The sequence below is a fragment of the Anopheles stephensi genome, chromosome X (assembly GCF_013141755.1).
Source record: "Anopheles stephensi strain Indian chromosome X, UCI_ANSTEP_V1.0, whole genome shotgun sequence".
In the NCBI taxonomy this organism is placed as follows: Eukaryota; Metazoa; Arthropoda; class Insecta; order Diptera; family Culicidae; genus Anopheles; species Anopheles stephensi.
Genome location: NC_050201.1, coordinates 4,967,081 through 4,990,419, shown reverse-complemented (window position 1 = coordinate 4,990,419; position 23,339 = coordinate 4,967,081). Strand labels below are relative to the sequence as shown.

The 23,339-nt window shown below is 49.7% G+C and overlaps 2 protein-coding genes across 4 annotated transcripts in view; both read left to right on the top strand.

The window, feature by feature from the left end:
- Positions 1 to 197: 197 nt before the first annotated feature.
- On the top strand, positions 198 to 1,184 carry LOC118502348. The gene is made up of 2 exons (XM_036038811.1): positions 198 to 568; positions 637 to 1,184. Exons 1-2 carry the CDS (start codon positions 443 to 445, stop codon positions 1,087 to 1,089), a joined length of 579 nt encoding a protein of 192 aa, XP_035894704.1. The 5' UTR covers positions 198 to 442; the 3' UTR covers positions 1,090 to 1,184.
- A 256-nt stretch (positions 1,185 to 1,440) lies between these two features.
- LOC118516926 (echinoderm microtubule-associated protein-like CG42247) overlaps positions 1,441 to 23,339 on the top strand; it is a 32,004-nt gene continuing 10,105 nt past the window's right edge. For 2 of the 3 annotated variants that reach the window (XM_036062776.1, XM_036062780.1), the window contains exon 1: positions 13,320 to 15,577. In XM_036062776.1, coding sequence (XP_035918669.1) covers positions 13,412 to 15,577 — 2,166 coding nt within the window. In that variant the 5' untranslated portion in view covers positions 13,320 to 13,411. Of the gene's footprint in view, positions 2,082 to 13,319; positions 15,578 to 23,339 lie in introns of those variants that run through there. The other variant, XM_036062781.1, reaches the window with a different exon arrangement.

Genomic DNA, 23,339 nt, shown 5'->3' with positions numbered 1-23,339 from the left:
CAGTTCTTCATCAAGTACACTGTACGATACCCTGAAGTAAGTCGCAACGCATGTCCCCGATTACTGCAGTCTTGAGACGCTCTAGACTTGTGCAAGACTGTTCAAGGATAATCCAATGATGAAGTTGAACATCCTAGCAATTTGTGGATAGGCTGTCCATATGGTGAATGAACGTTCAAACGCCTCATTCTACCAAGTATGTGTGATGCTATGGTTCAACAGTTGCATGTTGCTGTAGGCATGGGTGCAATAATGGGAGCACATTATTCCGATCGCAATCTGTGTGCAGTGCATACTTGTTGCGTGAGCGTCACTAGACCGTAATGTGTGTGTAGTTTACTCCCAGACAGATGTTATCCAGCTTCCGGGAAGGTACGGTACATCCAGATACACCTGTACGCTACCTGCACTTACAGCATCACAGTTGCAGCCAAACCCTCGGATGATGGAGTACGCATCGATGATGTTGCTACCGTTGCTGGTGTCCGCGTCGTACGCGATTGTCACACCATACCAGCTAGTGCCGGAATGTGCCGCAGATGCAGTATTTATCGTGCCCAACTTTAAGGTAAGCAAAGGTTATTCGAGGCAGACGATTGTTCGATTGCTTAGATTGCTTTTCCTGTCCCTCACCAGGCAAACTGGTTCAAGGCGACCGAATACTGTCACTATTTGGGCCGCACGCTAGTGACGGTGGCGACGGAGCAGAAGCAGCAATCCATCGACCAGCTGTTGGACGGTGCGGGTCACTATCCGCGCGATCAGTCGTACTGGTGCGGTGCGAACGATCTGGCGGACGCCGGCCACTTTCACTGGCATCTGACGGGCCGCCCCGTCGCCCTCGGGTGGACTAACTGGCGGGACGAGCTACACCGCCGCGAGCAGACCACCGAGATGGATGCGTTCAAGGTCCGGTGCGTCTCGATGTCACGCACTGCCGACGATGTTGAGGAGTTGCTGCAGCAGCAGCAGGAGCAAGAGCCACCACCACCAGCACCACCCGCAGCGTCATGGATCTGGACAGTGTCCAACTGCTGGCAGGAGCTGTACTTTATCTGCGAACGTACCGGCGTATCGGGGTGCCGGTGAGCTGGCTGTACCACCGAGATTGGCCTACTTTGGACGTACACACCGCGCACCCTTCAATAATCTTAATGAATTCATCTAATTAATATACACACGTTTCGGAGGTATATTTATACCGAACGGTTTTGGTGCCCTTACCGCGGGTGTGTTAGCACCCAGCCACCTCCCCCCCCCCCCCCGTTGGCTCGCATCGTCCGCTTATTGTCGCACCGCACGCAATCGACTAGTTTGCCATTTTTCTGTCACTTTTTTCTTGTCGTTCCATACACACAAACACACACTACTCAACATCTCCTAGAGAAGAGCATTGCGTGTTGGTCGATTTTTTGGCTCGGCGATTTTGGTGGAGAACGCACACACACTCGAAGACTCTCACAGGAGGGATTTTAGTTAGGGATCCTTGGAAGCGACATGGGCAACTAGGTCAGCACTGGAGGGTGGCTTAATGGTGCGACCTGCTTAACCATTCGAGGTTCTGACCTCGGGCGCGGATAACGGCCACGAACGGTACCGGCGATCATCTAGCGCTACCCGTTAGAGCTAATAAGATACTCGCGCAGTGCGCAGTGCGACGCATTACCTTCAGAATGTCGGCAACTGGGTCGGTTGCCCCACGGTTCGGGCCGGACATTGAGGTTGTGCGGTGTTGCTTCGTCGGTCGGTCGGTAGCGATCCTGGTGGTGTGTAGGAAGTGTTACAGTGTCTAGTGTGTGCGTGGGTGAGCGCGTCGACGAACAGTTACGTAAGATATGATCTACTACCATGACAGTAGCTCCTCCAGTGGGGAGGACGCCCCATCATCAGCCGTTCCGCGCCGGAGACTACTATCACGGCAAGTACCGTCCCGCACCAGGCATCGCAGTGTGCCGGAGCCGAGGGTGAGGATGCTGGACGGTGGTAGCCGGTCGGTCATCGAGCTGAAGAAGCCGGCCGGTGATCCGGTACATCTGAAGGTGCAGCTACTAACAGCGAGCGATCGACAGGTGGAGGTAGCGGTAAGTAGCAACGCAACCCAACCCTTTTCACTGATTGGGTCCTGATGCTCCTCCTGAGCTGTGTTCCTGAGTTGGTGTGCCGTATGCAGGGCGGACACCCCAATCCACCAGCGGGAAAGAGACAGAGCACGGTTTGACACGATGGGAACAGATAATAACAGACAGGCGCACAGGATGCGCACTTCCTGTTGGTTCGTCTGCCCATTGTTCGTTCGCTTGTGAGGTTAGGGCTGTTGCTCGGTGGGAAGTCACGATGACGATGTTTGTGGGGGACGGTTCGTGTTCCGCCTACTTTTTTTTTCGACGATTCTAACCATTTATCATCGTGCAAAGACATATGCCTGATTGTCACATTTCACAACATGCAATGCAGCTAATGGAGGAACCATGAGAGAAGAAGAAGAGGACTTGGGGGAAATGGAAACAAAACAATCATATTATAGATGGAAGGATATAGCCTTATCAGGAAAATTCCATCTCGCCATTAAAAACCATTACCAGCAGCGAAAAAACAAAAAAATGAGGGAACTGGTCGCCATTTTTTGTTTCCAACACTCCCGAGTGGCGTGGCGGATGGATTGTTTTTCCTGCTGGTGCAATTTCCAGCACTGGGGTGTATGCAACTTCGTTTGGCTGGTTCGTGCAGGCATGCAACTAGTGTGTGTGTGTGTGCCAATGACGGCCTTGGCACTGTCTGGACGAGGGAGAAGCGCACGGGGGGGTTAAGGATATCGGGGTTGGGGTAAAAACTTTCCGATTCCTCCTAATGGGTATGCTACTGGGATTCGGAGAATCTGAATCGTTCCTTAATGCTGCATTAAAGTGTGCTAATTGGTGAGGCAGAAGAAAAAAGATTGCGGCAGCCATTTTTTTATTTTCTCTTCTGACACACGGGAAGTCCACCACAACTTAATTGACTCATATCAAAATCAAGTATTGTAAGCAGTAATCCTTACGAGAAGCATTTCACTAGCAACTACGCGCTTTAAAACTTCTCCGCACGAACAAAAGTTGATGTTGTCCAAAGCAAGATGGCGTCTAACAAGGTCCAAAATGTATTAAAATCCACGATGAATGGTGAACGCCTGCTAGACCCACACACACACACACGTCCCACGCCCCTCCTCCTCTTCTTCCATCCGCAGTTCGCCTTGGGCTCATTTGTCAATTTTCGATTATTTATATACATCAATCACCCTGGACGCTGGGGTACCGATACCCGCAAATGTCACCGTATAATGTGGTACGACCGTTAATTAACCTTCCGAGCGAGGAACGAGCTTTGGGAAGGCCACCGGCAGCTAGGCGACTCTCACGCACCGGCACGCACTCGGGGCAGCCGGTGGACTGTGGAGCGTCGAAGTAATTCTGGGGACCCTACCATAAAGCTACTCCTCCTTCTCGTTCTTCAGCTGCTATTTTTAACAACCGTGCGACAAACAAACAACTTAAGGTAAACTGAGGACCAAAAAAAAAAAAAAACAAAATGAAAAAGAACCGAAACACCCGTTTCGCATTGCAAAATGTTGGCTAATGTAGTGGCAGAAAGAACTGTTACAGTGACCTCCGAACGTCGCCCAATAACGTCATCCTCCATGGTTAAGTAGCCAAAATAATTGGCCAGCGCAAACTAGCCGCTGCCAAAGCAAAGTTTGACAAATGTGTGTTTGTTGTACCGAAACTCTCCGGATGCGGTTACCTGGGATGTGGTAGAGGAGGACCAGGCTAGTTTAGTGAGGTGTGGATTTCTTGAGGTTGGGTGCTGATTGCAAAATAATGGACATATCCATATTTCGGGGTAGGTTTGTACTTGTATAGCTGAACCGGCGCATGAATATTCGCTGAGGACAACTAGCTACGGGCAGCCCATTAACCGACTCCGTGTGTCGGCTGTAAACGAGCTCCAATTTACTTCTCTGGCGAGGAGAAGGGAGGAGTAGTGTCACCGGAAACCAGGGGGCGTTGGGCAAGGGCGTAACTTATCGCAACCTCGAAGCGTATATGGGGGGGGGGGGGCCGATCGCTATGTTAATTGAGTGCAAAAAAAGGGGGGGCACCTGTTCTCCCGCGAGGTCCTCACGAAGAACGCCGAAGGATACAGTTTATGTATCCCAATAAGGTGTCCTTAGAAACTTGGTGACACACAACTCCCGCTGCGAGTCACCCAGAGGTTCCGTGTCTTATCATCCACTCGGTCGGAGCACTTCTTCCAGCAAGCAAGGACCTCCGGACCTCAGGACCCCTGGACCTCAGAACCTCTGGCCGACTGGAGGAGAGGTATGTGAGATGCAGGAAGAAATAAACCGAGAACTCCGAATTTCTCCAATTGCTAACCGATCCGGATTGAAGGTTTAACCTCAAAAAATACCTAACAAGAATGGTTGTGCCCGGCAGCACGCCATCAATTATGGTGCCGGGGGTGGAACGGTTGTAATTTGCGCACCGCTACTTTTGACTGTGGAAATGAATGGCGAAAGATAATTAAATTACCACTTGGCATACCCTTGCGAGAGCTGGGCTGATATACACTTTTACACCAGCGATGGAACACACACACACACAAAACACACTCACCGAACCAAGGTTGCGCCTTGCTTTTACTGATCGGAGCTCCCCCCCTCCTCCCCTGTTTTTTTGGTGCGAAGAAAAATGAAGAAGAAATTTTTTGACTTTATTGAATATCCAGGTCCGCTCGATAACTTGTCGTCGGATAATTGTAGGGTCGAGTACTACTACTGGGTGATGGCGAACGACAGAGAGAGAGAGAGAGAGAGGGAGAGAGTGTTGATAGCTGGAAAGAAGGTTAAATCTTGAATTCGGAAGAAGCTACACACACACACACACACAAACTTGGGCGAAAATCCAGGTTGGAGTGGGATAACCTTGCTGGTTGAAAGATATTTTTATGGTTCACATTCCAACACCCACACTGATGATTAGCCCGCGGGGTAAGCCTGGCCATGGCCAACAACCGGATATAGACGCTAGGATTGAATACTTTAACGTCATCTTAGAGTTGCTAGCGCGCTCGCGTTTGTGTATGTGTGTGTGCGGGTGTGCAGAGGTTCAGAAAGAAAGGTCCCGAATTTTCTGCCATCCTTCTGCCTTCCCCCCACCTCACCAGCTGGACCTTCACCCCCTCTCGCCGTATTGTGATGCGGTTTCGTGAGGTCATTCGCTTACAGCTCACGCACACAGCTGTGCGAGAAGAGGTACGAGAGCAGTATTACTGTTTCACATCGCCCATACACACACACACACACACACACAAGAGCACCAGTCACGGCAACTTCAGTATCACATCCGCAAGATTGGCGAGTGCTACTAAGAACCGAACCACTCGTAGCTGCGCATTCACTAACGCGTGTAGGTGTGTGTGTGAGTGTAAGCGATGCGAATGTCAAACGCGCTCGCTAGTAGTTCGTTCACGTCCGCTGCTTTCCTTTGTTTCGCCCAGATTGGTGGCGTCCGGTCCGGAGGCGTTCGTCCTTTTCGCGTGCTGTGTCGCCCAGCGCCTAGCGGGTGGGGCTACGGGCTGAAACACTACCCCCCCACCCCCCTCTCCGTTTCCACCGCCCAACCACCCTCGGGGGAAGCATGCTAAGGTAAGGCTGAGTGTGAAGGCTTCCGTAACAGTTGGGCGACCGATTGGGCTTCAGTCTGGCTGCGATCGCTAGCAGGACGAGTTGAGTTTAGCAGAAGGCCGCTATAAGGCAAAGTTTTTTTTTATTGGCGAACCCTTACGAATCCGGAACAGTGTGTGTGTATGTGTGTGAGTGTGTGGTTTTATGTTGTTTGTCGGGTTTTTGATAGATTTAAACAAAACTATTACTTCGTTCGACTGGACAGTGGAAAAATGGGCGAGAAAGTGTTATTGGAAGTTCAAAGTTTCTGTTGGGTTGACTAATTGTTTGTGTGGCGGAAGAGTTGAGGTGAGGATTCTCTCGAGAGTTTCCCCGGAAATCCTGCTGATGGCTTCAACAACTCAAGACGCGTAGTAATATCCCGCAAGGACAGTATGTCAACAGTGGTGCAAGCCGGTGTAGCATTTGTGACCTACGCAGGACTACTTCAACTAATCAACACACACACACACACACGTACAACAGAAAGCACAAATCTTACTGGGCCGGCAAATCGGGCGTGGATAAATGGCCGGAAACTAGTGTCTGGGGGTCAAAGGACACTAGATAGCGCTAGACGGACCCTGTACAACGTATACAAGCAATGTACACACTTACCGATACACATATGGTTTGTGTTTTTTACCACCAAGCTCTCGGGACGCTTGGTGAGGAAAATATATGTGTGGACGTGTGTGGTTGTGGGAAAGAAAGAGCGAGAGAGCACGATTTTATTGGCGAGCAATAAGGCGTATGAACGGTACAAAAGCAGGATAGGGGCGCACCGTACATGTGATGATGCACCCCGTGATGGTCGTCCGGAAGACGGAAGACCTCCCCCATCGTGTGAGCAAAGGTGAAGGATCCGGCAGTCGGCATTGAGTTTCAGGTGGTAGTAGGTTCACTAACCTGCTGTACGTACGCCATCTTGCGGGCCGGGTCGGTACCTTCTTGAAGACTGGAAGCCAAACTCAGACGGCCGGTATTCCTCTGTGTGTGAGTGTGTGTATCTGTCAAGTGTAAAATCGACCATCAATATCACTAACTCCAATCAACCGAATTACGATCACTTACGCCCCCGGGACGGCAGAATCCAGCGACCGACGGACATGGAGCACCGACTGTGAGAAAATGTGTCCCTTAAAGGGAGCATCGAGTGTCAAAAATATGTGCGTGTGTGTGTGTGAAGAAAATGGTTGTTGTTTCTCGGTTGGTGACTTTGGGGCATTAAAGAAAGGCGAGGGACTCCCGCTGCGGTCTTCAAGGTTCATTGTACGTACAGCTCGAGAAGCTTGTTTACTTCGGACTATGGTGAAATGAAGTTTAGGATACAGGCACGAGACATTCAGAAATAAAACTTGTAAATCTTCCTGAAGAACCTCAGACAAGCTTCAGAATTTTAGAGACATTGCGCTCTTAAATATTCTTTCCTACTCCGTAACTCCAACACGTCCTGATACCATTACCGAGACGTTACAGGTAGCGCCCGATAACTCAACGCAATTAAACTTCCACCTACTTCGAGCCCATAGTGCGGAACGTATCACGCGGCGCTTAATAAACGCCTCACGTTACTGCCTGCCAGCGTTAGCTACACGTCCTGGTGGCGACGGCTTGCACGTGGCGCACCGACTGGCAGGCCTATTTATGTCGATGCCCCCTGTTGACCGGTTGACCGGAAGGGCCATTCCATTTTCGTTCGGACACCCATAGCACGGGGCGCGCCTTACGTGGGAGGATAATAAGGGGACTGCCAATTTTCAACCCTCGCTGTAGGGTCCGAAACCATGCGGTTACTGCGTACCTTCTTCGGTGTCTTAAGGTAACACACCGCAAGTGAAATGAGGTTATAAAACAAATTTAAAGCCTATTTTGGTTGCGAAATGTACTTTGGTACAATATCTGGAGTATCCGGAGCCAATGCGTTGTCTTCGTCGCCAGTGGAAGCGATATGACGAAATTTGCTCACTTTCGATGCGATTTGTGCGTGCGTGTCTCATTATAATATCTTGCGCCATTTCGAATGCGCTATTATGCTGCGACGTGCGGTTGGTGGGTGTTGATGGTCTCAGCAAACCTGCAACCGTATCACCGCGTATCGCGTGCTTGACCACTATTTTGGGCAGGCGAAAGTTGTGTTTTTTTTTTTGGGGAGTACCCTCAACTCTGCTGTAGTATACAGAGATCCACAGCAGGAGGTTTACTGGAGGCTCTGTGGGAGGACCTCTCTAGACCTGTAGACTGTGAAGCAGACTTGTAGTGGGAGTTTTGCAAATTGAGCGTAGCCAGTTAAGTTGGAGCAGGCGTCGTCAAATCATTTCTATCTCACTATCTCAATATTCCTATTTCCGGTGTGTGTCTGTGTGTATCTTACTCCAACGTTTATCCTCGCGCGCGCGTGTGTGTAATTTAGTGGGCAGTGCTCTCTGTCCCTCATCCTCTCTCTTCCCAGTGATAGCAAAGAGAAAAGAAAGACTCGTAAACTTGAAGCTGTTCTGAAGCGCATCCACGCGTACTCCGGTGCCTACTGTCCGGTACGTGACATCCAGTACACATTGACACAAGATATTGGTGAGCGTAACCATAACCCAATATCTGCAAGGTTAGTTTGTGCTTCAATTTTACTTTTTCCTTCTGTCCATCGCATAAGTGTCAGTGCACGATAACGGTGCACGGGACATTTGCGCTCCATTGTACATAGTATTTCGTGTCTGTTTCTTTCTCTCTCTCTCTCTCTCCAATTCTTCCCATTCCAGTTCTTTCTTCTACCTATCTACTTTGCTATCTTACGTACCTGTCATCTCCCGTTGTCCCCGAACCCAACCCCATCCTTAAGCTGATCCCGTCACCCATCTCTGTCTATCTCTCTGTCATCCGCTATGCTGTCGCTGCTGCCTAGCTCTCTGCAGCGACACACCTCACGTACAGGTGCCATTGCCCCATTTACGCTCCTCATCATTTAGTGACGCGTGTCTAGGTGTCCGTAAGATCGTTTGATGTGTGTGTGTGTGTGTATTTTTCATATAGTGTGCGTGTTTTCTTGGTGTGTGATTTACGATTTTATTTTCGTTTTTCGGCCGGATGCTGCTGTACATACCTGGTAAAATGGCCTGTGTGTTAAATGTTTAAGTACCAAAACAAAGCGAAACTTCATCTTAACATTCAACTACATCTCATGTCAAGGACAAGCTTAATAGCTTTCAAGCTAGTGCGATGGAGTGTTGGCTACCATCAGGAAGGTTACTTCACACAGTCGGAGCCGTACTAGACTATCAGGAAGCTAGTTAACAGAGAGCGAGACTTGAACCTCAAAAAGACATTTACTAGCGTACCTGCGGGTCGGCGAGTTGGTAGAACAGAGCGCGGCGATTCCTCTTCTCCCATCCCTATTACGCATCAACGTGACACACGCGCTCATCTCATCGGGATTGCCCTGTAGACGGTTTCATCTTGCCATAGACTGCCACGGTCCTCATACCTCATACGCCGTCCGCGTCATCGGGACCTGCCCAGCCGGCGCCATGTTCTCTGTAAATATTCACCACCTTACCACCATCTCTTCTTCTAGCGCTACCTCCCAAACCTTGCATCCCTCTAATTGCTCCTCCTTTATGTCTGCATCCTACTCTCTCTCTCTCTCTTACTAACTATCTTCTATCTTCGCTTTTTGCGTGGCCACGACTAACGGCTACTGGAACGTTTTGTATACTGCAACTTGGAAAACTGTTTCCATTCTTGCTCCCACGATGTGTTTGTTTGTTTTTCTTTTTTTTTTTTACTGATCGCTCGTTGCATGGCATTACCGTAGGCCGTAGGGTAAAAGGGGCATTCGATTGTATTTTTAGTAGGTGCGGCCGGCCGCCCCACCGGAACCGCCAAGCCGCAAATGAGGCCTCTGTAGACCCGCCTCAGTAGACCTCAAAACCCATTACGATACGCTAACCTCCGTAGAGTAAAGCGCCTAATCGCATCCATGCTATACGTTTATGTAAGTACGATCCGGTTGTTGTTTGATTTCTAATTTTTTTTTGTGTTGTTGTGGTTTTGTATCTCTGTGTAGCTGCATGCTAATCTGCACACAGCATAAGACGGCATAAGATGCTTAAAGAAGCGCCTTAAAACTATGGCGGAAACAGCACACATTGGAGCACTGCGGTCTGTATTCATACACATAAAGCACACATTTCGTTACGCTTATGCTTGAGGAAGGTGCGTGACAGGAAGCGAAAGAAAATCGTACGGCATTAAACGCCCAACGGCCTAATCACTGTTTCAATATCCCTCCCCCCCCCCCCGCCCAAATAGCATTCACTAATCGCTTTTTGATGGCAAACTGTTATTTGGGTGGAAGGTCTTTTTTTTATTTGCAACACATGACTCATGGAAGTGGTGAAAAAAATCTAAAAGGGAGTGCCATGATTAGCTGATTGATTCCCGTTTTTGAGGTTGATGGGATTGAAAGTCGATGGAGGCGCCTAGTGGCGCATGGTTTTACTGGAAGTGAATGGAGGCGCCTGGTGGCTCATGGCTGTCGAATGAGTCGCTGGAGGCGCCTAGTGGTGTAGCTACGTTGCATCCGTTTTTGAAAGATTTTTGAGACGCTTATTACGTTTCGGCTAATAGGTATTTAAAACAATCGGTTATGGAATGTATGTGACCATAGCTTGGAAATCTGGATAGTTTAGCTTGGTGCTGTCCAACAGTCGAGCAGTTAAACAGAATCTGGTAAACTCATCCCGAAGCGTGCGAGATTTTTTATACCACAGTTCATTAACTAAGCACGTAACATTCTGGAGAAAAAATCGGAATGAATTTGCTGAAATATTTTGTAAGGTTTTAATATAAATCTAAATAAGGGAGAAAACCCCTTATGAGGAGTTTTTATAGCTACTATTTAAAAAAAAAATTGCCGTGTTGAAGCTCAATATTAATTTTTGAGGTTTTGTCCGAATAATATATAATACTTTTGACGGTGTTTTTTCTTCTGTCAGTTTACATGTAGCGCTAGCACTTGAACATTTTAGCCACAATTGTTAAAACTCACACAAAAAACATTCTTATGCCTTGTTAAATTTAAATTGCTTGAAATTTTTACACTCCATGGTGACGACGGCTGAATTTAAACGTCTTTATTTTGATGGATAAAATCGTACACGACATTTCGTCCAATACGAGCGAATTGATTTCATTCTCTGACAAAATTATATTTACGATGCCATGTGTCAAATCCCATAATAAAGTCGATGGAGGCGCCTAGTAGCTCACTCTTATCTACTCAGTCGATGGAGGTGCCTGGTGGACCATTCCCTTGAGAGGAAATAAAAAGATTTATCAGACACAGAAAAAACGGTAGTTTAAACTACTCTCCCTTTCCATCCCTTTTTCTTTCCCCACTAAAATTCTCGTACAGTAATTAAGGACAACATATTGCGTTGTGCTTTGTTGTGCGAAAAAGGCCCTCCTTTATTACTGCACCTTTTTTAGCAATTTTCCAACCGCAGCCTCGTGGACGGCAAAGATGGTAGTTGCGGTAGAATTTGTGCCAGCGCCACGAACTCTCATTCCCGCCGTACCATTAGTGTGATTAAATTTTTGTGAAAGAAATCTCATTAAAATCGTTTAGCCGATGAAAAACGGCAGGAAAAAGTTGATGGCGGGCAGGAAATTATGCTAACAATTTACGTCTCGTTTTCCTCGTCTCCCTTACTGCTCTCGTTACGCTTCTGTGTGTGTGTTACTTTTCTCGCCACACGAACGGCGGGCACACGGGCACCGTTTTTTAGCACGTTAAATACTCTCGTGCCCTGTAAATATTGCCACCATATTTTTTTTTGTAGTGTAAATGTGTAATGTGTAGATGTGTCGCACCATACTTTTTCGAATGCTTTGCTTTTTTTGTGCCTCTCTCTCTCTCTCTCAGTGTTTTTCTCCTTTGACGCACACGCTTGCTTCATACATTTTATCTCGGTGTTAATTTAGCACGTACATCCACCATATTGGTGTCACCCGGTGGCCACGACGTTATGCCTCCTAGCGTGTCGCTCCCTATTTTACACCGCCCATACATACCTCCCCCCCCCCCCTCTCTCGCTCATCTCATCGATGCCATCCGATTCATCACGCTAACCGTCATGTCGCACCGGTACGCCACTATCTTGATGCATGACATGTTTTGCTTGTTCGCTATTGTTCTTCTGTGTGTGTGTGTTCTTGTAGCCTATTTCGCCCCACCCTATCCTCCATTTTGGATTTCGGTTCGTTTGGGGTTTTTCTTCCTTCCAATGCACGGGCCAGCCAAAAAGGCAAATATTATCCTTATGCCAGCGATGGCAATACAGCCTGTAGGAATGTGTTACTTGTCGTCCTTAAGCCGTGGCCGGACGCTAACGCTCGTGCTCTCACACTCTCGCCACGTGTCGTGTGCGATGGCCGTGTCGGAATGGCACCGTTAACAGCTCCTTCCAGCTGGATCCAGCCAGTTTTATGCTTCACCGTAAAATAGTTTTTCTTGCAAGACCTTATTAAGGTGCTTTATTCCACGCTTTCCCTTTTCTTGGGGTGAAGCGTGAGAGACAGAGTGAGGGAGAGCGAAACAACAACAAAAAAAGTATGAATATTTAAATTACACGCTAATTCTTATTCGCTCCTCTCTTGCTGCAGCAGAAGCAAAAAAAAAACCTCGTCAAACGCCTTATTGAGACGAGGTCAGGTCGGGCAAAGCACTGAAGTACCTTCCTTTCACTACAGTGAATTGAATAATTTCTCTGCTGTAAAACTGTTTATTTCCTTTTCTTTTTTGCCCACCCCCCTTCCCCCCGCCTTGGCCGTCACGCGGGCACTAAAGCAATCAAATAATGCTGAAGATTGAAGGTGGACGATAACGGGGCGCCCCAGTGAGCGGTCAAGACGTTCGCCCTGGGTTTTGGGAAGTCCAAGAACAAGGATGACATACTGACATCCTTTCCACAGCCCGCACGCGTTGCTTTACAAGAACGAAAAGGCTCACCGATAAGGAAGAAACCGGGTGACCCGAACTGACTAAACGTGAGGCTTATGGAAATATTCCCCATCGTTTTTGTTGTTCCAAACAAGCAAGTAATTATGTTTGACAAAGCAACAAAACCTCCCCCCAAAAAAATGGTCTACTACTGTGCCTTCGGCAAGTTACATGTTGAGTGGATATGACTTATAGCCTGGCAAAAAGGCGGAGTTTCGGTTGGCAGCAGCAACTGGCGATTGCCCTAGAAAAAAATAAACTAAAACCCCACTAAACACCGAAACAAACTGTGGACTGTGGACCCACAGTCACCGTTTGCCTGGCGGGTTTGTTATAAATCTGTACTGCGACTGCGTCGAATTTCCTGTGCGAACTTCAAATTGTGTCACCTGAAGCGTCAAACTTAACCATTCAATAGCGAGAGAGAGAGAGAGTGTGAGAGTGAGAGAGAGAGAGAGCGTGTGAGTGAGTGATCTTGGTCACGGCACCGAAAATGGACGACGGTATTGAAGGGAGATGAAACCTGGTAAAACGATCGAAGCCCGGATTGGTTGACAGGAGGGGAGTACGGGGAAGGGTGGGGGGAGGGGGGGGGGTTTCGGGGTCGGTGAAGAAAAAGGCGAAGAAACGATGGACAACAAGCACACACACAAAAAGAAAAACACGAAAATCTGGGTTAACCACTCAAGCCCGTGTCCGTGTGTGTATACATGTGTGTGTGTAACTTATTCGGGCAGGCTTCGGATCCATCGGACGCGACCTCTACCAGCGAGTGCTACGACGACGAGTACGACGACGAGGAGGAGGACATCGTCCAGCAGCACGAACGTGGCCAGCAGCCGGACCAGCAGCGGGTGCGGGTACGGGTGCGCAGAGCAGCGGGTGCTAACAGCGCGTACGACCGCGAGGAAGAGTACGACGAGGAGGAGGAGGAAGCGGGCCCGGACGACGTACACGACGGTGCAGGGTTTGTGAAGTGGAGCGGGGAGAGGCGAAGCGGGGTGCGAGGATTTTTTAACGCGAGCGAACCACGTGCGTACCATGCGCTGGTAGTGGACGCGTTTGACGAATCGGACCAACCGGACGGACCGTACATTGGCCGTGGGCCGTATAATGTGAGCCGGGCCAGTGGCCCAATACCGTCGACCCCTTTCCAGCCCCGGCCAGCTGTGGTGCGGCCGTACGTGCGGCCCGTGTCCCGGTTCTATCCCGGTCGCCATTCGCCGCTAGCGTCCGGCGCGTGTTTGCGTGAGCCAGTGCAGGCACGGTACGCCGGTAGCTACAGCAGCCAGCAGACGGTGAAACCGCAGCCGAGCGAGGAATCGATCTCGTCCGATCCGGGCAGCCCGGTGTCGAGTGGGGAAGCGGGGGGCGCGAAGCAGCGGCCGGCACCAAGACAGCCACGCTTTCTCGCCATGTCGTCCGGTGACGCAGACGCGGTGCGGCCCGAGCACGAACCCGACCGGGCGAGAACGCCCCCAAATCCGTCGCAATCGATCGGGAGCGCCGAGAACGAACGGCCGAACGACGCGCCGGTCGGGTCCGGTGGTAGTGCCATCGGTTCGGGTCCGCCAGTAGCATCGACTGGCTCGAGCGCGACAGTGCCGTCGACAGGAACGCACGCACCGAACGGAGCGGCCCATCAGCAACAGAATCAGGCGAACAACAATCACAGCAACGCACCGTCGGACGCGACCACGGACACAGCAGCAGCAGCAGCGGCCAAGCGTGACCTCAACCCGAAACCGCCGTTGTTGGCGCGCAGCAAGGAATCGGTCTCGCCGTTACCGGTGAAGCGGCAGAACGGACCACCGGTCGCGGTGAACGGAACCGGCAGCAAGGACACGAACAACAACGGACCGGGCGAGGGCCAGCGCAGTCCGCAGACCGCCACGCAATCAACCGCAAACGGCCCCACGGCCGCCGTCACCAATCCGAACCAACCGACGCGTCCGCTCGGCGGTATCAAGGGACGGAAGGGCGGCGGTTGGAAGGCCCGCCCCGACAGTGAATCGTTCGGGAACGCGCTCAACTCGCCGACGGACGAGGACGAGCTGCTGGCGGGCAGCAGCCCGGTCACGGTACGCCGACAGCCGATCAACGTCAATCCGGTCATCACCCGGGATAAGCTCGCCAGCGGTGGTGGTGGTGTTGGTGGTAGTGTCGGTGGAAGTGGTGTAGGGATTGGTGGTGGTGGTGGTGGCTGGGGACCAAGACAGCGTGGAGGTGCGGCTGTAGAGCGGGGTAGCCGGATCCAGAGTCCAGCGACCGGCGGTGCTGCAGCTCCACATCTGCACGGTGTGCTAGGTGGAGGTGCTGGTGGAGGAGTCGGCGGGACGTCGATGGACGTTGGAGGTGAGGGTGCGACGCAGCCAACCGCAGCCGCCGCCGTTGCCGCCACCACAAACGGTACCGGTGCCGTCACAGCGGGCGGTCCGGTCCCTGGTACGGCAGCAAGCACACCGGGCACGGCCCAACCGGTTGGTCCGGTGCCGGTCAAGCGCAGCCAGTCGCGAAACGACGTGCTGGACCTGGACAGTGTACCCGGACCGTCGGGGCTACTGCCGAGCAACCCGGGCGTACCGGGCACGATCGGGGGCAATCCGCAGTCACGCTACTCAAACCTGTCGTTCTGGAAGGCGCGGCGGGTGCTGTTCTACCGGAATGGCGATCCCTTCTTCCCGGGCGTCGAGTTCCGGTTCAAGCCCGGGCGCGATATCTGCACGCTCGAGGCACTGCTGGACAAGATCTCCGCCCGGATGGATCTGCCCCGGGGCGCTCGCTACATATTCTCGATGGACGGCGACCGGAAGTACTCGCTCGATGAGCTCGAGGACGGTTCCAGCTACGTCGTCTCCTCGTTCAAGGTGTTCAAGGTGAGTGGGTCCTTTCTGAGGGGAGGGGGGGGCGAAATCTCCAAAAACGCAACCGGAGGCACAATCAGCGTCAGAAGGTTGTGCCGAAGTCGGTTTCTAGGTTAGGTTGCTAGAGAAGAAGTCCTCAATATCCTCAAAATCTCTCGCGTGTCCTCGCCGAGAGGGTCCTGTAAGCCCCCCTTCGAATGGGAAATGCAAATAGGTCAGTCAGGATAGGGTCAGCTCCGTCTTTTTTGAGGCTATTTGGTCAAGCGAAACTCCCTCTCCCTTTTCCCTCCGCATCTCCGCAACTCCTGGACTCCTTAACGCGGTCAGTGTGTTGCTCAATTAAACTCGAGGGGTCGAATGGGAACTGGAACGCGCGCGTGCTAGAGTGAAAGAGAGATAGTGTCGGTGCGCCCTAAAATCTGACCACTTGTGAGCACTGGCGTGGCGCGAAGAGTTGGGAGTCGTCGACGTCGTCGGGGGTGGGAAAAGTAAAAGTCGACTTCAGGGGTCAAAAGTGGAACAGTTTGCATGCCAGTGATTAAAGGAGACGAACAAGTCCACACCAAGTGTTATTTATCGATTTTCTGCTGCCCGCTGCTGTGTGTGTGTTTCGTTCGGAGCGGGTTGGACTTGGGAAATCCGCTTACAGGGAGGATATTGGGTAATGCGATATAGATATAGTTTCTAGCTCTTCTGCCAATTCCATTAGTCTGATTGGAAGCCATGATTTATTGCCATTGCCAATTAAGGGCGGTGCTCGGGACTAATCGAACTTCGAACTCCTGGGGAGAGTCCTCTCGAACTCTCGGGTATGCTTTTTTTTCGCCAACAAAACCAGACCTGCTACGCCTTAAAGTAGATTAGGTAGAGATTGCTTGACAAGGATAGCCTGGAGAGGTCATTCGTGTGATCCAGTTTGAGTGTCCTCCTTTTCGTGTTCCTTGGTCGGACATGATGTTGGTGGCACAGTCGGTAGCGGGTAGTTCACCATTTACGACCCTCCACTGACTCGAGTGGTGGTGCAAATTGGTGGCCACCCTGCCCGCAATGGGAACAGGGTCAAGCAAATTAATTCCTCATCGACACACACACACACACATACCGTCACACAGCGTCCTGACATACCCGAGCGCTAATGATTGCTTTTAAGGCACCCTAACCTCATTTTGTTGTTTGCTGCGTACACCGATTCGCACGCGGGTTTCTGTTGGGGGGGTAGGTAAAAGGTCCCTTTCGTACACCGGGGCTAGAATCACTGCCCGAGGTCGCCAGTTTGCGCAGACGTGTCCAACCGGTGACAGCACCAACACGGTGCAAGTGCTTTGTGTGTTGTTGTTGTGTTTCTTTTTCTCCCGCTAGCTAGTGACCGGGTTTCGCGCTTGACTGGCCGCACAAGTTCACCGGAAGTTGGGATCGTGAACACAGCACATACCTACGTCCGGTGTACCGCTATCCTTTCGCACCTGTCACACTGCTTGCTGTGGGGATGTGTGTGGTCCTGTGTGCGCAGTACATTCTGTTTGATGAAAATTGACGTGCGTTTGCTGGTAAGCCGTGTGTTTTAACTTTGTTTTGGTGTTTACGTTCTGTCAAAAGTGACAGCTGCATGACAGGATACTTACACTTGATAGTGTGTAGTGCTGTCATTGCTGAGATATTATTATGGCTCATTGCCAGTATGGACTTAGATCGGGTATGTAACGCAAAAGTTAGTGTAAATGTCAAATCGGGTTGGATTTCTACTGACACAGTTTAATACTATTTCATACACGGTTTGCAAATTAATCTTATAACCTAACAACCAAAATGATATGCTTGCAGGGTTTCTGAGATCTAGTAATTTTTTATAGCACAGATTGAAGACTTAAATTTCGAGTTCTGACAGTTCAAGTGGCAGAGTTGTCCAGGTAATCTTGAGAAGAGTCCCGAAACGGTGTAAGAATGACTAGTTGATCTCAAACATGTTTTATGGGGGTGTGCTATAATTTTGCCATAATTCGTCGAATATCAGACCACTTAGTGAACTCAATATACTGAAGCGAATTTTCAATATTCACACACAAGAAGGCGAAGGAGAAGAAAATCAAGACATATTGCACGCACAAAAACTCTCTTAAGTTACTTTTGTCGAACAGTGTTTAACAATAATTACACTTCAAATTATTTTTACCTTCGTCCTCGTTTCCCAAAAGACACACGCCATCAAAACGCGTCATTACATTTGTCCGTTTGGTAAAATGTAAGCTCTCGCCCATCGGAATGTGTTTGGTGCGACCAAGTCTCGCGACCGGTCGATTTTTCCCCACTTCGGGGTTTTCCCGATCGTTTTCCCGAATCCCGAAGCCCGAAGACGTTTCCCGAGTCGGTCCAATCGGAGCAAAGTAAACAGCGTGCGATGACCACGTGCTTGTGCTTCTCTCTCGCTCCGTCTGCTTGCTGTCTGTCTCGCGTGGCTTTGTTAGCGGCGGAGCGAGAAAAGCGGTTGGAAAGCGATAGAAAACCGAGTGAACAGTATTTTGGTCCTTGTCCGGATGGTTGTGTCGGTCGTGTGCCCGACACGAAGTACGGGATATTCGGGTTTGGGTTGATACTCGCGTGCCGAGATGTCCGACGCGTTGCTGTACGTGTTGGTTCCAATTTGTAACAAACGAGCTCCAATTGAGATCCATTTCCTTCTGTTTTGTGACCCTGTTACCAGAAAACCCCGCTCCTACGCTTGAGGTTAGGAGCAAATGGCTGGCCTAGCATAATGACGGTCCGTTGCTCCATGAAACGTTGGCCAAACCGGACGTTACAAATGACAGCCTGATAACCGAAAGAATGGTTTTTGGGAGAGGCACGCTGACAGGTCTGTTGGGTTTCATCCGTCACTGTCGTTCTGGTGGCTCCAAAAATTGCCCCCCTCCCCCCCAAATTGGCGGCAGAGGTTATGAGCTGTATTTGCACTGGACTTCAAGGACGCACAGGGCAGCACCGTAATCGCGCTGATGTTGATCGATCGAGCGATCTATCCTTGTGGTGAGCTTTTTTTTTTGGGGGGAACGTTTTATTCTTTGGAATTATTTGCGAAAATGACCCTAAATTAGTCTCGTTTGCAAGTGGGAGGTAACGCGACAGGGACACTCGTCCATCAAGGTTGCAGTCATGTGTCCGACGTGTTCTCACGCTATGTGTTTTAGCTACTCCGTCGGTCCTTAGATATCTCAAGTCGTTATGCGGGTATTATTTGAGATGATTTAAGGTCCCTCTAATCTTCCATCATATAACGCATGCTGTCATATCAAACAATTTAGTCCTGCAAATTGGATCCAAATGAGCTATAATCGGTTTGAGGAGGGTTTCTGCAGATAATAGGCAGCTGTCAAATTTCGACCGTATTATCTATTGTCCAGGTGCTCCGAGTGCGGATACTTCAAGATCTCTAGAAACTTCTGCCTAGTTCTCAAATCCAAATGTGAGGTTATGTTCATCACCGGACACGAAAACAAACACTTGCAGTACTGGTTTTAGCTGCTATCAATCTATCAATCTTTCTCTATCTCTCTTTCTATCTATCTTTCTCTCTCTCTCTCTATCTATTTCTTTTCGCGTGTTTCCGTTCCGATCGCAAATCGCTTGTGATCTTCCCGCTCTAGTGTCCATTTTACGACACCGGTGTTTCCTCCGCTGGGGAAGCGCGACACCATCGTGCAGCGGTGAGTTGTCAGCGTAATTCATTCACCGTTGCACGATCTGTCACTTGTTTCGGTTTGTTTTTCCTCCAATACTCTATCACCTAACACAAACACACACACTTACATCATGCAAAATAAAGACCAGATTGTAGTGGTTGCACACGTGAGGCTGTGAAATATCTGCAACGAGCTATCAGGACACTACCCGCAGACAGGACACTCCCTCACACATTCATCCACACACTTGCGCACTGTGAAGATAACCTCACATTGTTCACACTCGCTCATCGATTAAATGATCCGAAAACGAAAAAAAAAAAAATGCCATTGGTAGTGTGATCTGTCAAATTCTCGTTTGACAGGTAGTGCATGTGTTCTGTCAAAGAAGAGACTAGATATTGAGAGCTCCTGCTGTTACCATCACATTACGCACTTCGTATACGTTGTCTAGCTACGCGTAAAACTAAGTCAAGGAAGCTGTTAATTGCATGCCAAGACTTGAGGTAGAAGTTCAAGTTGTAGAGCCAAGGAAGCTGAGGAATTACTGAAAAGGTTTTACATGTATCTGCATTTAATATACCAAGAAGTGAATTGAAGCGGTCTGGTGGCCTGGGTTCAAATCCCATCCAGGTCACCTCCCCGTACGCAGAGCTGACTACTTTGTTATGGGTAAAAACCAAGTTACAGTAAGCCAGAAAGGGCAGGTCAAGCCGTTTGGAGGTTGTATGTAGTGTCAAGGAAGAAGATCTCCATCAAGTCCTAGGTCTAGGTAGGTTCCTGATGGAAACAAACATCCTCAAGAAGTTTTGGACTGCCATGTATGACATCCTGGGCTTAAATTACCCACAGCCTGATAGACGGCCTTGCGTACGGGAAGATGTTTCGAAGTACATCGGCCGTTCTTGGAGAGACTTCGTTGAGAGAGTGTCAGGAATCTGTCAAATTCTTATTATATTTTTGGTATCTGTTAGTATATTCCTTAGAGAGCCTGGATATGGATCTGTCATGTTCTTTTGATCTGTGGAAAGCAGAATTGATATTGGAAATTCAATCTCCGCCATTGCTTTGGCTTCCGGACTCAGGACACTTATATCTGTCAAAGTCCTCCCAATCTGCCCAATAGAGCATGAATCTTGGGAGGGAAATCTGCCACATTCTTATCAGAAGTTTAGTATCCAACTTTAAAGCATGAGTCGTCGTTATTGTATCTCAAAAAAAAAAAAAAAAACTGGTCCTTGGTGCCTCGGACCATCAGGTAGACATTCTCCCACTTTCGTTTCTAGTCTTGCGAACCCTGCTGGGAGCTTCCGTATCTGATCCTGCGACCGTTATTAATTATCTCGCTTAATAGATCTCGTAATGGACCGCTAAACGACTTCACGCATGAAACTCATTCTTTTTAATCAAGCTCATCAATCAAAACTTTCCCAACGCAAAACAAAAAAAAAAACACATTGAACATGACGAGCAAAAATGTTGCTTCCACCGATGCAACTACGCTAAGAGATGTTGGGATGGAGAATAATAACAACCACACCTACGCCTAGGAAGTGTCCAACTTCCGACCCAACCAAACCCTCAGAGAAAAGTAAAAAAAAACGTAAAGGTGCGAAGCGAAAATTCTGCAACAAAAACCTCCGCTTGTCATTAATCATATTTCGAGGCCTTGCGCGTTGACTGCGTCACTCAAGCTCCCTATCCTTGGTAGGAAAAGGCGCCGGTGACCGATTTGCTGGACTGGCCGGTACTGGCCCCGAAAAACCACCCAATCTCGTCCAAGGGCTTTTCCCAACACACACACACACATACATACATATACCCATGAGGGCATATAGTTGGACTCAGCAGATCTGTCGTGTGGCACGCGCCCAGTTTTCTTGAAATGAGGTCTGAAAATTGCTCAAATTTTCACCCGTTTGCCAAGGCTACTTGCTTCACCGTCTTCTTGTTGCTTTCCTACGGGGGGGGGGGGGGGGTTTCCCTTTCCATTTATTCTCGTATGTGTGTGTGTGTGTGTGGTGCAAAATTTAAATACATTATACATCGATGCGGGCTTTGTGGTGGCCTTTTTTTTTTCTCTCCTTCCACGCTTCAGGTGAAATCGATGGCCTACCTTTAGGCGCCTGGCACAGGCTGGGCGCGTGTGTTAAGGAAGCGGGCAAAGCTATGCATGTCAATAACGGGCACCGTTGCTACTTAATCATTCGAAGGTCGCAACAGGAGCAACGGGAGGGCACGAACGAGGGCGAGATATCGCATTTCGATCACGCCATCTTGTGCCCCGCACTTCAAAAAGCCCCTTCCGCGGTGTAATGACGGGCTGCACTTTCACTGCAGTGAGGCATGGCCAGGCAAAGATCTTATCCGTGACCTCGAGCCCGCTGGAGGATTTGCTGGGCAGCGGGAAAATGACGAACCCCAGTGCCATGGCGTACGGTTGAAATATGTTGGTGCCATCACCAAACGCTACGCTACGTACGCTTAGCCCAAGGGTGCTCGGAGAACCTTCAGAAGGTGTCCGACGGAATTGGAACTGTTCTTCGCCGCTTCGCCACTGAAAACGAGCGCAGGATTTATGGGCCTCGGTGCGCCGCCTTTCTTTGACGCGGCTACCGATACTGGGTGCTGGCGGCCGAGGGTTTGGGGACATCTTAACCGAGCCAACTCTGGAGCGGTGGACGGCTCGCACCCAGACTGTGGCCCCACCCGGAAGAATGTGCGTGCGTGTGCAGTCATAATCGCGCGTTGAGGGCTATTAGATAATGAGCCGCCACTTTACCCGTACCGCTTGGTGAGAGAGAGAGAGAGAGCGAGTGGATGGCAGAACCCTCACCACACCAACTTCAGGATCTTGGGCAGGATCTGTCGTCCATTCAGAGTTGTGTAGTGCTGGAAGGCATTAGCATTTTATTGATTACCAGCACAGTTCCCCACAGGCTGGGGAATTGTCCGGCAACGCTGCCAAGCTCGTGCGCCTGTGTACGTGTAGAATTTCGGTCCGGCGGTTTTATGCCTTATGCCAATCGATCCAGCTATATTTGTGTTGTCCACCAAAAAAAAAAAAGAAAAAAAAGCGGACCTGCTAAAGCATTCAAAGCCCATGCCAAGTAGTTGGACAGGATTGGAAAAGGAGCAAGGTGTCCGCTAAATCGATCGGGATTTTAGCCACTGTTTTGGGGCCCGTATTTTTGCTGGTCACTCAGATTTTTGTTTTGTCCCTCCGAAGGTCGACTCGGATTCACCCGTTTAGGTCACACACACACACACACATGCACAGGCACACTGCCTCGTAACTATGGACCGGAACTCGCTTATCGTCGCTTGTTTCCGAGATATTGTAATATTTACCTCGGCATTAATTAGTTGACAATTTTTGGAGCCACTTCTACCAGTTCCCCCCCCCACCCCCCTTCTTCACACACCATTAAAGAAGAGGAGGAAAAAAAAACGGAGTGACCGGTACGGCGATATACCGAGGTCGGCCACACGGCGAAGGTCGACTTTCGGTGGCTCGTACTCGGCACGCTCCATCAGCTTTTATGACGAACCTGAGTGGTGTTGCACGGTGGAAGGATGGGTGTTTTGGGGGGGTAAAAAATGAATGATGATCCTTATCGTGCGCTCGGTAGAGAAACCCCCCCCCCTTCCCACCCTCCAATTGGTCCTGCTGGTCGGTCGAAAATCGTCCCTAAATTACTTGCTGCCAGCAATCGCACACAGGTGGCTGAAAGTGTTGCGGTACTGTTGTTAAAGACATCCCGTGGAATGTTTCACCCCATTTAATTCTGCACCATTTTCTCAACCCCCCCCCCCTCACTTTTCCTCTACGTACCCTTACTTCCCTCCCCCCCTCACATCTCCAACTCCGAAGAGGATTAAATCGTCCACAAGAGAGACTTCAATTCAATTTGTCTTTCCCTTTCTTCAGGTGCTTTTTTTTCTTTCTTTACAGTTGGGAAAAAACCCCGAAAAACCATTTTCCACCATAGCATTAAAGCTGTGTTGTGGTCTATTTGTTGGTACTGTTTTTTTCCCTCTCCCGACTCAAGAGACACAAGGAGGCAACAATACGTAGAGGTTGAAGAGCGGGTTTTAAGGGA